Genomic DNA, 12,478 nt, shown 5'->3' with positions numbered 1-12,478 from the left:
TCTTTATGTGATCTTTATGGAAAGTCCATCTCTTCCTTTTTTTCTTCAGAAGACTGCTCTTTATTCTAAAAATGAAAGCTTTTACAGCCATGCAGGAAGTGTATTTAACAAACTGTTGAGGTAACATTTGGATTGTTCCCTCTTATAACAATCTGAATTTTCTAGAGGTAAATACATTTATATGAAATACATTTATAGAAAAATGTATCAAACTGATTAAGGAGATTTTATCTGGGAAATGGAATTGGAAAGCAATAAAGGATGTTCACCTTCCACTTCACGTACTTCTGTGTTGGAATGATTTTTTTTTTAAATATGCTTTGTAAAATTAATTATTTTCAGAATGTAGAATCTACTAACAAAACTTTAATCAAGTTATTTTAAATTTGATTTCCACACTGTGTTTACTTTTTATTAAAAATAAAACAATATACTCTACTTTCCTTAAAAGAATAAGAGGAGGAAGAGTATTTGATCTAAATGTCAGCCCCGAATCACTAGGTTTAGAAGGATTATTTTTTATGAAGAAAATAAATGGCTATATTTCACCATCAGTTATTAAATATCCTAAATAATGTTATTTTTATTTTCCATGTTATACATACACTTCTGAGTCATGTAGATCCACTTTTAATAAAATGTCATTTAACCAAAAAGACTGTCTTGAAAATGTTTTGCATTTCTTCTCTTCATTTATTTATCAGAGATTCAGCGAACCAGTGTATCTAGTGAGTGTCCACAAGCATTAGGTGTTCCTAAAATACCTCTATACACTTTTTTAGGTGTGTTTATTGTAGTTTTTCAGATTAACAATTGAACCATTGCTCTAAATTTAGGTGTACTTCACCTGTGTATATAGAGGTTAAAGTAAAATGTTTTAGCATGTCATTTGAGAATATAACATACTGTTTAAAATTATCTTGTGTTCCCAAATGCTCTGTTCACTGTTGCTAGAGTATATTTTCATCTTGATCAAAGTGATTACTCTGCAGAAGAAAGATTTGTTTTTCTAGGCCTTTGCATATATATATTCCATGCGAGCTAGGTTGCCATGTTTGTGTGCACGTGTACATTTCTGTACCTGTGGTGGGTGAATGTAATATATGTGTAGTTTGAAGAGATTGTTCATAGGGTGTATTCCTTTCCCAGTCTTTCTGACAATATGACTTATTCTTTTAAATTGTTTTTATTTTATGTGAGTGAAATTTTGGAATGTTTCTTTAGGTGCAACGAGGGACGTGTTGGTAGGCATTGTGAATGTAGCACAGATGAAGTGAACAGTGAAGACATGGATGCTCACTGCAGGAAGGAAAACAGTTCAGAAATCTGTAGTAACAATGGAGAGTGTGTCTGTGGACAGTGTGTCTGTAGGAAGAGGGATAATACAAATGAAATTTATTCTGGCAAATTCTGCGAGTGTGATAATTTCAACTGTGACAGATCCAATGGCGAAGTTTGTGGAGGTGAGAAAAGAGTGAAAACTCTTGTAAAAATGTGATCCCACCTAATATAAAAAATGTTAAGAGTTTACTTGATGAATAAATAGAAAAGGGGAACGCAGCATTATAGGTCAGTCATCCCTTAGATACATTTTCTTCCATGTTGTTATTTTTACTTTTAAATCAATGCTGTGGTTTTATATTTTTGCCATTTTTGTGAGAAATGATACTTTTAATTGCAGGAAATGGTGTTTGCAAGTGTCGTGTGTGTGAATGCAACCCCAACTACACTGGCAGTGCTTGTGAGTGCTCTTTGGATACTTCTTCGTGCATGGCCAAAAATGGGCAGATCTGCAATGGACGAGGGGTCTGTGAGTGTGGCACCTGTAAATGTACAGATCCCAAATTTCAGGGGCCAACGTGCGAGATGTGTCAGACCTGCCTTGGCGTCTGTGCTGAACATAAGTAAGTATTTCTGCATTTTTGAAATAATTGATTTTTACTCTCTTCTGAGCTGAATATGTATTACCACTAAAACCAGAACAGTGCAGTAGTTATTAGGTTACACTGTAGCTAAATTCCTGCCCCTCTGAAACCCACTCTTCAACTCTTAAAAATTCTTTCTCAATAGCTAGTATGTGTTACGTGATACGAAAGTATTATATGAGAGTAGCACCATTATTTTGTTCTGAATTTGCTATGTAATTTACATTGTAACCTTTGTTAAATTAGCATTACCAATTGCTTAATTACTATCTTTTGACCAAACTAAACAAAATTGGAGGTTTTTGCCTTTGAAGAATTATTTCTGTACTAGTACCATACTGTTTTAATTGTTATGACTTTATTATGTGTTTGATATCTGATAGGGCTATTTTCAGTTTACTAAACCCTGGTGGCGTAGTGGTTAAGTGCTACAGCTGCTAACCAAAGGGTCAACAGTTTGAATCCTCCAGGTGCTCCTTGGAAACTCTGTGGGGCAGTTCTGCTCTGTCCTGTAGGGACTCAATGGCACTGGGCTTGGGCTTCGGCACTCACATTTAAAGGAAAAAAAAAAAAAAAACTTTACCTATTCTTGTTTCTTTAGTGGGATTTTAATTTGAACTGCAATAAATTTATAATTTCATTTGGAGGCTAGCATCTTTATACTTAGTTTTCTCATCCAGAAATGTAGTATGCCTCTCCATTTATTTTAATTTTCCTTCCTGCTTCTTGGTTCACTTTGGTCATATGGATCTAGCTCTAGCACATGAAATAATCTTTAAGCAAATACTTTAAAATGTTTAAGAATCCGAGCCTATTTTACATGCAAATAATTTGTTTTTTAACAGAGAATGTGTTCAGTGCAGAGCCTTCAATAAAGGAGAGAAGAAAGAAAAGTGTGCAGATGAATGTTCACATTTCAACCTTACCAAGGTGGAAAACCGGGACAAGTTACCCCAGCCGGGCCAGGTCGATCCCCTGTCCCATTGTAAGGAGAAGGACGTGGACGACTGCTGGTTCTATTTCACATACTCAGTGAATGGGAACAATGAGGCCATTGTTCATGTTGTGGAGACTCCAGGTATAAACCTGAGCGTTTCAGATATCCTTTTCGTTTTCTTTCAAGTCTTTCTTGTTCCCTCATATCCAGAAACAGTGTCCAGTTGGATTTAAGTTCAGTTTGGGAAAATTTTATCTTACAAAGCTTGAAAATAGTATTTAATTAACTATATGAAAAAGAAAGCAAGTTTTCAATATCCTGAGTACACAATCTAAAGGTTAAATGAGATAATCCAGGAAAGAAACTTAACACAATGCCTGGTACTTAGTAGGTGCTCGATAAGAGTTCTGTCGTTATTGATAATATTAAAATTTGAGCTTGATTTAGACTTGGATACTGGGAAAGACATTTGTTAAAGGCTATTTTAAAAAGCACTGAATTTGTTCAGCTTCTTTGGGATTTTCTACATTTACGTATAGGTTTTTATGTGAACATATGTCTTCACTCCACCTGGTAAATACTAGGAGTGGGATTTGGAGGCATATGGTAAGCATATGGTAACTGCATAATAAACTACCAAACTGATTTTTAATGTCTCTGTACTGTTTTTCATTATCAGATACATGTTCTACCAATATTGTCATTCTATGCCTCCTTGTCTTTTCTTTTTCTTAACAGTACCTTTTGAAGACCAGAAGTTTTAAATTTTGACAGTCTAGTTTATTATTTTTTTCGTTATGGATTTTGCTTTTAGTATTGTGTCTAAGAAACCTTTGTCTAACCTAAGATCATAAGCATTTTTCACCTGTGGTTTATTCTCGATGTTTTATAGTTTGATTTTAAATTCAAGCCTGTAATCCATTTTGAGTTAATCTTTATACATGACGAAGTATAGGTGGAGGTTCTTTTTTTTTCCCTTATAGATGTTCTGGCGTCATTTTTTGAAATGACTATCCTTTCTCTACCTTTGTTGAGAATCAGGTGACCTTATACGTGTTAGGTATATTGCTGACTGTATCCTGTTCCATTGATCTATGTATGTGTGTCCCCCTTAGCCCCACCTTAGCCCCTGCCCCATTGTCTTGATTACTGTAGCTTTGTAGGAAGTCTTGAAATCAGGTAATGTGAGCACTCCAACTTCATTTTTTCTCAAAAGTGTTTTTGAAACATTTTTCTAATTCCTTTGCCTTTCCATGTGAGTTTAGAATTAACCTGTCAGTTTCTACATAAATCAGTATTTTGATTGGAATTGCATTGATTTTATGGATCCAACTGGGGAGAATTGACATCTTTATGATACTGAGTTTTCTAATCCATAAATATGGTATATCTCTCCATTTACTCAGTTCTTTGATTTCTTTCATCAGTGTTTAGTGATTTTTAGCATGCATATCTTGTTAGATTTATACGTAATTATTTCATGATTTTTGATGCTATTATAAAAGCTACTGTTTTTTAAATTTCATTTTCCAGTGTGTAGAAATACATACAAATTTAAATTTCTTCTATATAGAAATAGTTGATTTTTGTTTACGGAACTTATAAACTCACTTTTTGCTCTAGTAGTTTTTTATAGATTTTTTGGGACCATCTGCATTCATGTAACTTGGGTTTTTATTCCTGGAGATTTCTTATGAGGTATTGCCTATCTCTTTGGGTTATGGCCGTACTTTTCTCATTGTGTGCTCATTCTGGAAACCCTGGTGGCATAGTGGTCAAGTGCTACAGCTGCTAACCAAAGGGTCAGCAGTTCGAATCTGCCAGGCGCTCCTTGGAAACTCTATGGGGCAGTTCTACTCTGTCCTTATAGGATTGCTATGAGTCGGAATCGACTCGTCGGCAGTGGGTTTGGTTTGGGTTTTGGTGCTCATTCTTCCCTTCTTAATCTCCAGAGTGTCCCACTGGTCCAGACATAATTCCAATCGTAGCTGGTGTTGTTGCTGGGATTGTTCTTATTGGCCTTGCATTGCTGCTGATTTGGAAGCTTTTAATGATCATTCATGACAGGAGGGAATTCGCTAAATTTGAAAAGGAGAAAATGAATGCCAAATGGGACACGGTGAGTTGTAGAACATCTAAAAAGTAAGGTTCATAAAGTAAATGTAACTGTTCAGTAACTTCTAAAACTGATTATTAAAAAAGTTAAAGTCCTCTTTAAATACTGTATTCCACAAAAATTTAGAGAATTTACGTTTAGTGAAAAATAGATCATAAATATATCCCATTGAAATAAAATATCATAAGTTTTATACACATTATAAGACATTGTGCACATTATAAGAATGTATCTTCTGGTTACTGTGGCAAGTATTTTTATTTCCTTAATAGTTTTGGTCCTAAATCTGCTCTTCTGCCTTTTCATCTAATGTAAAATAGGACCCTAAATAATATTATCCATGTAGCAAGATACTCAATGGAAAGCTCTATTATTAATGAAGAACTGAAGTGGAAAGCAGCCAGGCTCAAAAGGGTACATACTGCATCATTCCATTTGTATGACATTCTTGAAAAGGCAAAACTGTAGCGGCAGAAACCAGACCAGTGGTTGTCAGGAGGTGGAGTGGGGTGAGGGTCAACTCCAGAGGGTCAGGAGGGGTCTTTCTGGGATAGTCTTGATTGTGAGAGTATTTGTTCATTTGAGAACTCTATATTTTAAAAGGGTATATTTTACTGTATGTAAATTGTTTCTCAATAAAGCTTTATAAAAATTTTAAAACGAGCCTTAAGTGACTGAAGGTTTGTGCTAGCACTTTGTGCTGGCTTAAATAATACTTTGAAATACAATGTCAGAAGGTAGGTGGCTAAATGTTGGCCCTCGTGTGCCTGTCCTTTGATACCAGAAAGTAGTGACAGCCATCAGTATTTTCTATCCTAAATGAATTTTAGTTATTTGCATTTCACTACAGTTAGCTTGGGCTTTTTTCTTTGTTTTTAATTATGAATTTCAGGAATGTAGAAATAGTAAAAACACTTTTCTAGTGCTTAAACACTATAAATGTCAATTTTCTTTCTGATGAAATCATTAGAAACTATTTCTTTTACTTTAGCAAGAAAATCCGATTTACAAGAGTCCTATTAATAATTTCAAGAATCCAAACTATGGACGTAAAGCTGGTCTCTAAGTCGCCGTTCGTATTTTCTTTCACTTTCTGTCTTTGCATGTGAACTTTGACCCTTTTTTACCGCACTGTGTGTCCTTTATCACTGTTACGATTTTTTTGAAAATGTGGCTTTATTTATATGGCAATATTGTGGCTTTTCTTTTTGTGTGTTAATTTAGAGTTAGTCTTTAGTCTTTAAAAAAAAAAAAAATTTTTTTTTTTTTTTTAGTCTTTAGGCAGGGTTTAAATTAAGTTACATGGTATGGAAGCACAGCTGTAGTGTAGTGAAAGGAAAGTGTGTGTTGGTGTCAGACAGGCCCAGGGCCACATCCCAGCTCTTGCACTTAGTAAGTAGAATGCATGGAGTCACGTTTCTTCCATGAGCTTTAGTTTTTCACATCCGTGAAAACCATGGAGTTAGTAACTTTTTATTGTATGGGGTAGCTGCTTTGGCACAGGAACGACGGTCTGTGAAATCAGTCTGTCAGCTCTAATCGTCAGCTATGCTCTAGGTGGTATTGTCCCTGTTACGCTAAATGTAAATTTTAGGGTTGAAAAGTGAAAATTGAACATGAAATCCAAACCGCAAAATAGGGGAATAAAGCCCACTATAGCATTTTGGATAATTAATACACAACTACGATATCATTGTTACTGGTTTAGAAAGGTTTTGGGATCCTGCAGTTCTTGACTGTAACTTGACATTCAGTTAAAAGCCAGAAGAGCTTTCTTTGTGTCATATTTCTTGTTAGTTATTGAATTATTCTAATTTTCAAGTTTAAGGTTGAACTTTTTTTTTAAGATAGCAAAAACTAAAGGAAAAAGTTCTATTACAGTTTACAGTTTTAAAAACCTAGTTGATAATTTTACAGTTGTAATAAGGCTTGCCTATTCTATTCTTTAAACTAGGGTGTTACTTTGGTGAATGTATGCAATACCTGGGTGACGTGAAATGATTCCAGTGTATTTTCATGTAAATCATGTAAGCACCAAAACTGATAAAAAAAAAAAAATCAATTGGCAATTAGAACCAAATTCTCCTGACTGGTGATCCAGAACTTGTCCTTTCTTTGGCAGCTGATTGGATGTGATTGAGTCTGTAACCATGCAGTTTTTCTCACTTCCCACCTTACTGTGCAGATAGTGATGGTGGTGGTAGTGATTATAATTACGCTAATAGCTAAGATCCATGATACTGTGTCTCAGGCACAGCTCCAAACACTGGGCCAGTATTTAATTAGTCTTCATGATAGTGATAATAGTAGGAACTGTTTTTATTCCTAGTTCACATAGGAGAGAACTGGGGCCCAGAAAGTTCGGGTAGCTTGCCCAGATTCCCATAGCTAGTTTGTAGGAGGGCTGAGATTCAAGCCCAGGCTCCAGAGTCCGTGTTCTTATCCACTGCGTTGTATTGGTAGCAAACATGTATCTTTAAGAGACTTTCTATTGCTCGGTTAGGAATAGGTAGATTACTCTTTATAGAGAAAGTTACAGCTTTTTGGCATTTGCTGAAACTTGGTCAGAGTAACATTACTGTTATGGGCAAACATTATAATGAGGAAGTAAGTTTATTACATGGAACCCGGCACTAGAGCCAAGCTTACTTTATTGGGAGTGTAGTTATAAAATGATAAGTGAATAAGAGCCTAAATAAAAGGAACGTTTAATATTTTGAAAGGGATATAGGAAGTACTGATAACATTTGAAAAACATTACAGGTCAGATTTTCCTGTTATTTCTGAGCAGATTTTGAGACTTTTTAAACACCGAAGTTAAATTTGATGGCGGAAAGGTAGTCAGATTCAGATATGGGCAGATAGGTACATTTTTATATTAGTCTGAGATTTGACACACTCTTTTCTTTCTCACTTATGACTCATTTTGTGGGGGAAACTAATTAGCCAGTGAAATTGCTGGCATTTTTGTTTGCTTTTTCAGGTCGTTTCATAAACAGCCAAGTATTGGCAATTTCATATGATTCTTTCTCATATGAGAAAAATTTTGATTTTGATTTACTTGTCCTGATGAAAGGTGAAGTTTTCACTCTTGCCTGTACATTTAATTGCATTTTGAAGGAAATTAGCAATAAATAATTAGTATTGAAAACTTAATGTTTATACTGTTAAATTTTGGCTAAAATATGACTGCTTTAGCCAAAATAAGCATTTTATGTAATTCAAGAAGCAAAAGTGTGGTAAAAGTTTCTTTATTCATTAGTAAAATACAGGTAAATTCACAGCTACAGATTATTCCAAGAGATTTTTCCCGAGAAAAATTAAAGTAGAAATTAATAGTAGAAATTAACAAGCATCGAGAAACTAAAGCTAAATCATGGATTGTAGAGCACTTTTCTGATCTTGGCAAAGGTTTGCCAGTCAATTAATGATGTCAGCAACAGATTGGGAAGAACGGGCGGACACTGCAGTAATTTCAGCACCTAGGACTACCGTGTAGGTCCACTTAATCAAGCACATCTGATCATCAACTTAAACTCTTCAAGTGGTGTGACAAATGGTCTGATCTCTCCTCTGCTGTTACGCACACTTAAATGTGGGCTCTGCTCCCACGGTTGTGTGTTCTCTCCATAATGCCTCGGGATGATTCCGTAGCCACCACCGTTAGCGCAGTTCAGAGTGGACAAGGATGACCTCTTCCTGAGCACAAAGGGCTTCCTTGCAGAGTATCACCCTGTTCTCTTAATTTAAATAAGCTTTGTGTTTTGGGGGGGTGGGTGAGAGAATTTGCACTGTGAATGATGGAAACTAATCTGAATTATTTTAGTTTTCTTCCATTTAAAATGATGCCTAATGCAGATAGTGAGCTTAATTTTACCTCTAACCTTGCATGTTATTTGTTTGGATTGACTTTGAAATAATAAATACAAGTGTTTGTGTATACAAAAAGGTAAACTTTGCTCTGAAGATAAGTTTCCCTATACCTTGACTTTGGGTATGTTCCTATTCACCTTTCAATAATTTATAAGTCAATTTTGCTTGTGAAAACATCCTTAAGCTTCTCAAAGTCAATGACTTTTTTGTTATACCATTCCCATGTTATATACATAATTGTATTTTTTTACAATTTAAGAGTACCTTTATTTTCATGTTTGTCATCCGCAAAACTGCATCCACCTTGAGTGCAGAAATTATGGCCACAAAAGCCAGATTCAAATAAATCTATAGTGAAGGGTAAATAAAACTTCAGAATTACTTTCTAGTTATAAACGTTGTTTTGAATCACCTGCAAATGATTTTATAGTGAGATATAAAACTAAACAGCGTTTCAGAATCATCTCTTAATGCCCTGATAGTTAAATATTTTATTACATTGCAACTTACTGTAGTTTTCTGTGGTAAAAGGTGATAAGGCCATGCTTGTCACTGGGCTTCCGGCCCTGCTTTCAGTTGGTAAGAAGGAGAACAAAGAATGCTATAGCTGATATTTAAGTGTAGCACTTAGCATAAGGGAACATTTGAAGGAAATGGTGGTATTGGGTAGTTATTTTCCTGTTACTAAAATATTGCTGTCAGAGTATGTTTTTGGATCCTGAGACCTCTCTCGTGTTCATAGCTTGTAGTCATTTACTGGGCTTGATTTGTGTACTCTTTACTAAAGTTTTTTTTAAAAAAAAAAAAAAGTATAGTATTATAAAAAAACATCTCACCAAGGTATTGTAAGAATGGGAATTATTTTACTTAACACGCCAAGCAGATGTCACAGTGTGATTTGTTAGTGCAGGAGCAGTACCCCTGGTGACATGAAGACAACCTTACCCCATAAACCCATTGCCGTTGAGTCGATTTCGACTCACAGCAACCCCATAGGACAGAGCAGAACTGCCTGTAGGGTTTCCAAGCCGTAATCTTTACGGAAGCTGACTGTCACATCTCTCTCCTGCAGAGCAGCTGGTGGGTTTGAACGCCCATCTTTTGTGGAAGAGCTCCCAGGAGAACTTGTCCCTTACAGAGAAGGAAGCCAAGGATTTCTGTTCATTATCCAGCACCTTCTGTGCACAACAGAGGGATGGGAACCAGGCAGTTACTGTGGGGAGTTCTTGCTTCCTTAAGCCTGGCAGTAGAAGTACTTCACAGGAGGGACTGCAGGACAGCAGCATGTTCCCTGCTGTGGAGGCCATTCTTAAATCAGCCCCTCGGTGTGGGAAGACTGTATAAGACTGTATAACGCACTTCCAGTTTGCCAGGCACCTTTTCGTTACACTTGTAGAGGAAAGCTTCATTTCTCATTTTAGTGTAAGCTCTTGTCAATGCTTTTTTTAATTGAGTGTGGTATTTGAACAGATGAAATGGAAACCACTTCTTATAATCAATGTAACTTTGACATAGTGATTTACAAACTAATATGATTGGAGTAGAGTAACTGATCATTTTTCTCGCTTTCTTTTAGGGTGAAAATCCTATTTATAAGAGTGCCGTGACAACTGTTGTCAATCCGAAGTATGAGGGGAAATGAGCACTGATTGTGCAAATTTCGCAACACTGAATGCCAAGTAGCCTTTCACAGTCACAGTAAAGGTAGCTTTAGGGTAATATTGCCATAGTTTCACTCGTGTGCAGGTTTCAAAATGTATAATATGTATAATTGTTTTATTTTTATTATTTTGAAAATAATGTTAATAGCAATGCCAGGGACTGACAGGAGACTTAAGACAGGATGGTATCCTTGTCAGCAAAGGTCACATTGTGCCTTTTTGACCTTTTCCTCCTGGTCTATTGAAATCAAGCTCTTATTGGCTTAAGCAATATTGCTAAAGTGATTGGAAGGGCAGTAGATAAAGGAATCAGCATGTTGAGAGTTTTATTAATCAAGTATTAAATTTGATTTTTAGCTTTACAGATATGTCAGGACTTGAGTTTTTTCAGTTATACAGAATCCAAAGTAAATGTCCTGCAAGCTAGTTTAGAATTGCTTTAAGTTTATTATTTTTTTTGTTTGCCTGTCACACATAACTGATGACATATCTGAAAGTTGAGTATGTTGGGAGTTACAGGTATAAAACTGTTTTGAAATATTTGACCTACAAAGGCCATGGGAAGAATTCAGAGGGTTAGGAAGGAAAAACGGATAGCTTTAAAACCTGTGTGCCATTTTAAGAGTTACATAATTTTGGTAACTTTTCTGCCTTCTCTATAAATTCAAGCCTTGGATAAAAGTACTGGGAAATATTCTGCAAAAAAGCCCTTGATTTAGCATTATTTACATAAAGGCCTTAATTTTTATAGTATTTGCTGAATGGGGGCCTTTTTAGTTAAATTTATTTTATTTTTATTTTGTTTAAAGCCTGGTGCTTCTTATCCCCTCTTTTAATCCTTTAATGTATTTGTTGGTGCAGTTGTGGGGGAGGAGTAAGACTTTTTTTTTTAAATCAGTATCTTTTTTTTTTTTAAATTTTAGCTGTACATTTGCCTTTCTAATGAACATGTGACATGTACTGTAGCTTATGCAACGGCTCTCACTTAAACAAGCCGTGCTTTCAGTTAGCACCATACAAGCCCAGCGTGTGTATACCTCTCAGCGTGGCGTTGCCTGTCTTGTCTCACACTAGCCACATTCTTGTTTTAAGTGCCTTTTAATTTTAACAGTTCACTTTTTACAATACTGTTTACTGAAGTTATTTATTAAATAAAAATGCCCAAAATACTGAAATTGGATGTTGTGACTCTGTTGATCTATTTGTCACCTTGTGTGCATGAGATTTTTAAAGGTTTACGAGGTTGGGGAAAACAGCTCTGGTTGGTAGGGTATCCTACTTAAGAAGCTGAAACACATTTCTTTAAAAAAAAAAAAAAAAAAAAGATGCGCTAGGAACTTAGGGAAAGTGGTATGGTAAAATGTAGTCTTTAAGACTACCTTGGGGCTTCCATAGATCTTCATCCACTTGCACTGAGGGGTAGGTGTCGCCCTTACATTAAGCAGAGTTAATTCTTTATGAACATTAACTTAGAACAGTTACCAGAAGCTGGAAATTATATAATTTTTTAAAGATATAGACGAGGAATGTTATTTTCTGGTAATAAAAATTTGGTATACTAGGGTAAGTCAAAAAGTATTGCTACAAAATCATGGAAACCTTCCTTAAACAAAAATGTCAAAATGTGAAGCTGTTGTTTCTTGACATGTCCACCGTCTAGGTCTGTACACTTCTGAAAGCTGTGTTTCCATCTTTCTAACCCTTCCCCGAAGAATTCTGTGCTCTTCGATTTACACCACGTCAAAACAGCAGTTTCGGCATCCTCTAGGGACTCAAATTGTGTTCCTTTTAAAAGTTGTTCGTGTTTTGGGAACAAAAAGAAGTCTGAAGGGCGAACGTCAGGACTGTAGGGTGGGTGGGGTAAGGTTTCCCAATGAAAGTCTTGTAGGACAGCCCTGGCTACCCTTGAAGGATGAGCAGGTGTGTTGTCGTGATGGAAAAAAAAAATTCCTTGGTGCAACTTTCC

The 12,478-nt window shown here is 35.7% G+C and overlaps 1 protein-coding gene across 2 annotated transcripts in view; it reads left to right on the top strand.

Moving 5' to 3' along the window:
- Nucleotides 1–11,681, top strand: part of ITGB1 (integrin subunit beta 1) — a 55,239-nt gene extending 43,558 nt beyond the window's left edge. The window contains exons 12-16 of one of the 2 annotated variants that reach the window (XM_049881636.1): nucleotides 1,225–1,463; nucleotides 1,682–1,904; nucleotides 2,771–3,003; nucleotides 4,815–4,981; nucleotides 10,428–11,681. In XM_049881636.1, coding sequence (XP_049737593.1) covers nucleotides 1,225–1,463; nucleotides 1,682–1,904; nucleotides 2,771–3,003; nucleotides 4,815–4,981; nucleotides 10,428–10,493 — 928 coding nt within the window. In that variant the 3' untranslated portion in view covers nucleotides 10,494–11,681. Of the gene's footprint in view, nucleotides 1–1,224; nucleotides 1,464–1,681; nucleotides 1,905–2,770; nucleotides 3,004–4,814; nucleotides 4,982–5,969; nucleotides 6,171–10,427 lie in introns of those variants that run through there. The other variant, XM_049881637.1, reaches the window with a different exon arrangement.
- The last annotated feature ends 797 nt before the right edge of the window (nucleotides 11,682–12,478 follow it).

This window comes from Elephas maximus, chromosome 4 (assembly GCF_024166365.1).
Source record: "Elephas maximus indicus isolate mEleMax1 chromosome 4, mEleMax1 primary haplotype, whole genome shotgun sequence".
In the NCBI taxonomy this organism is placed as follows: Eukaryota; Metazoa; Chordata; class Mammalia; order Proboscidea; family Elephantidae; genus Elephas; species Elephas maximus.
Note: the sequence above shows the minus strand (reverse complement) of the source record. Positions and strands in the feature narration are given on the sequence as shown.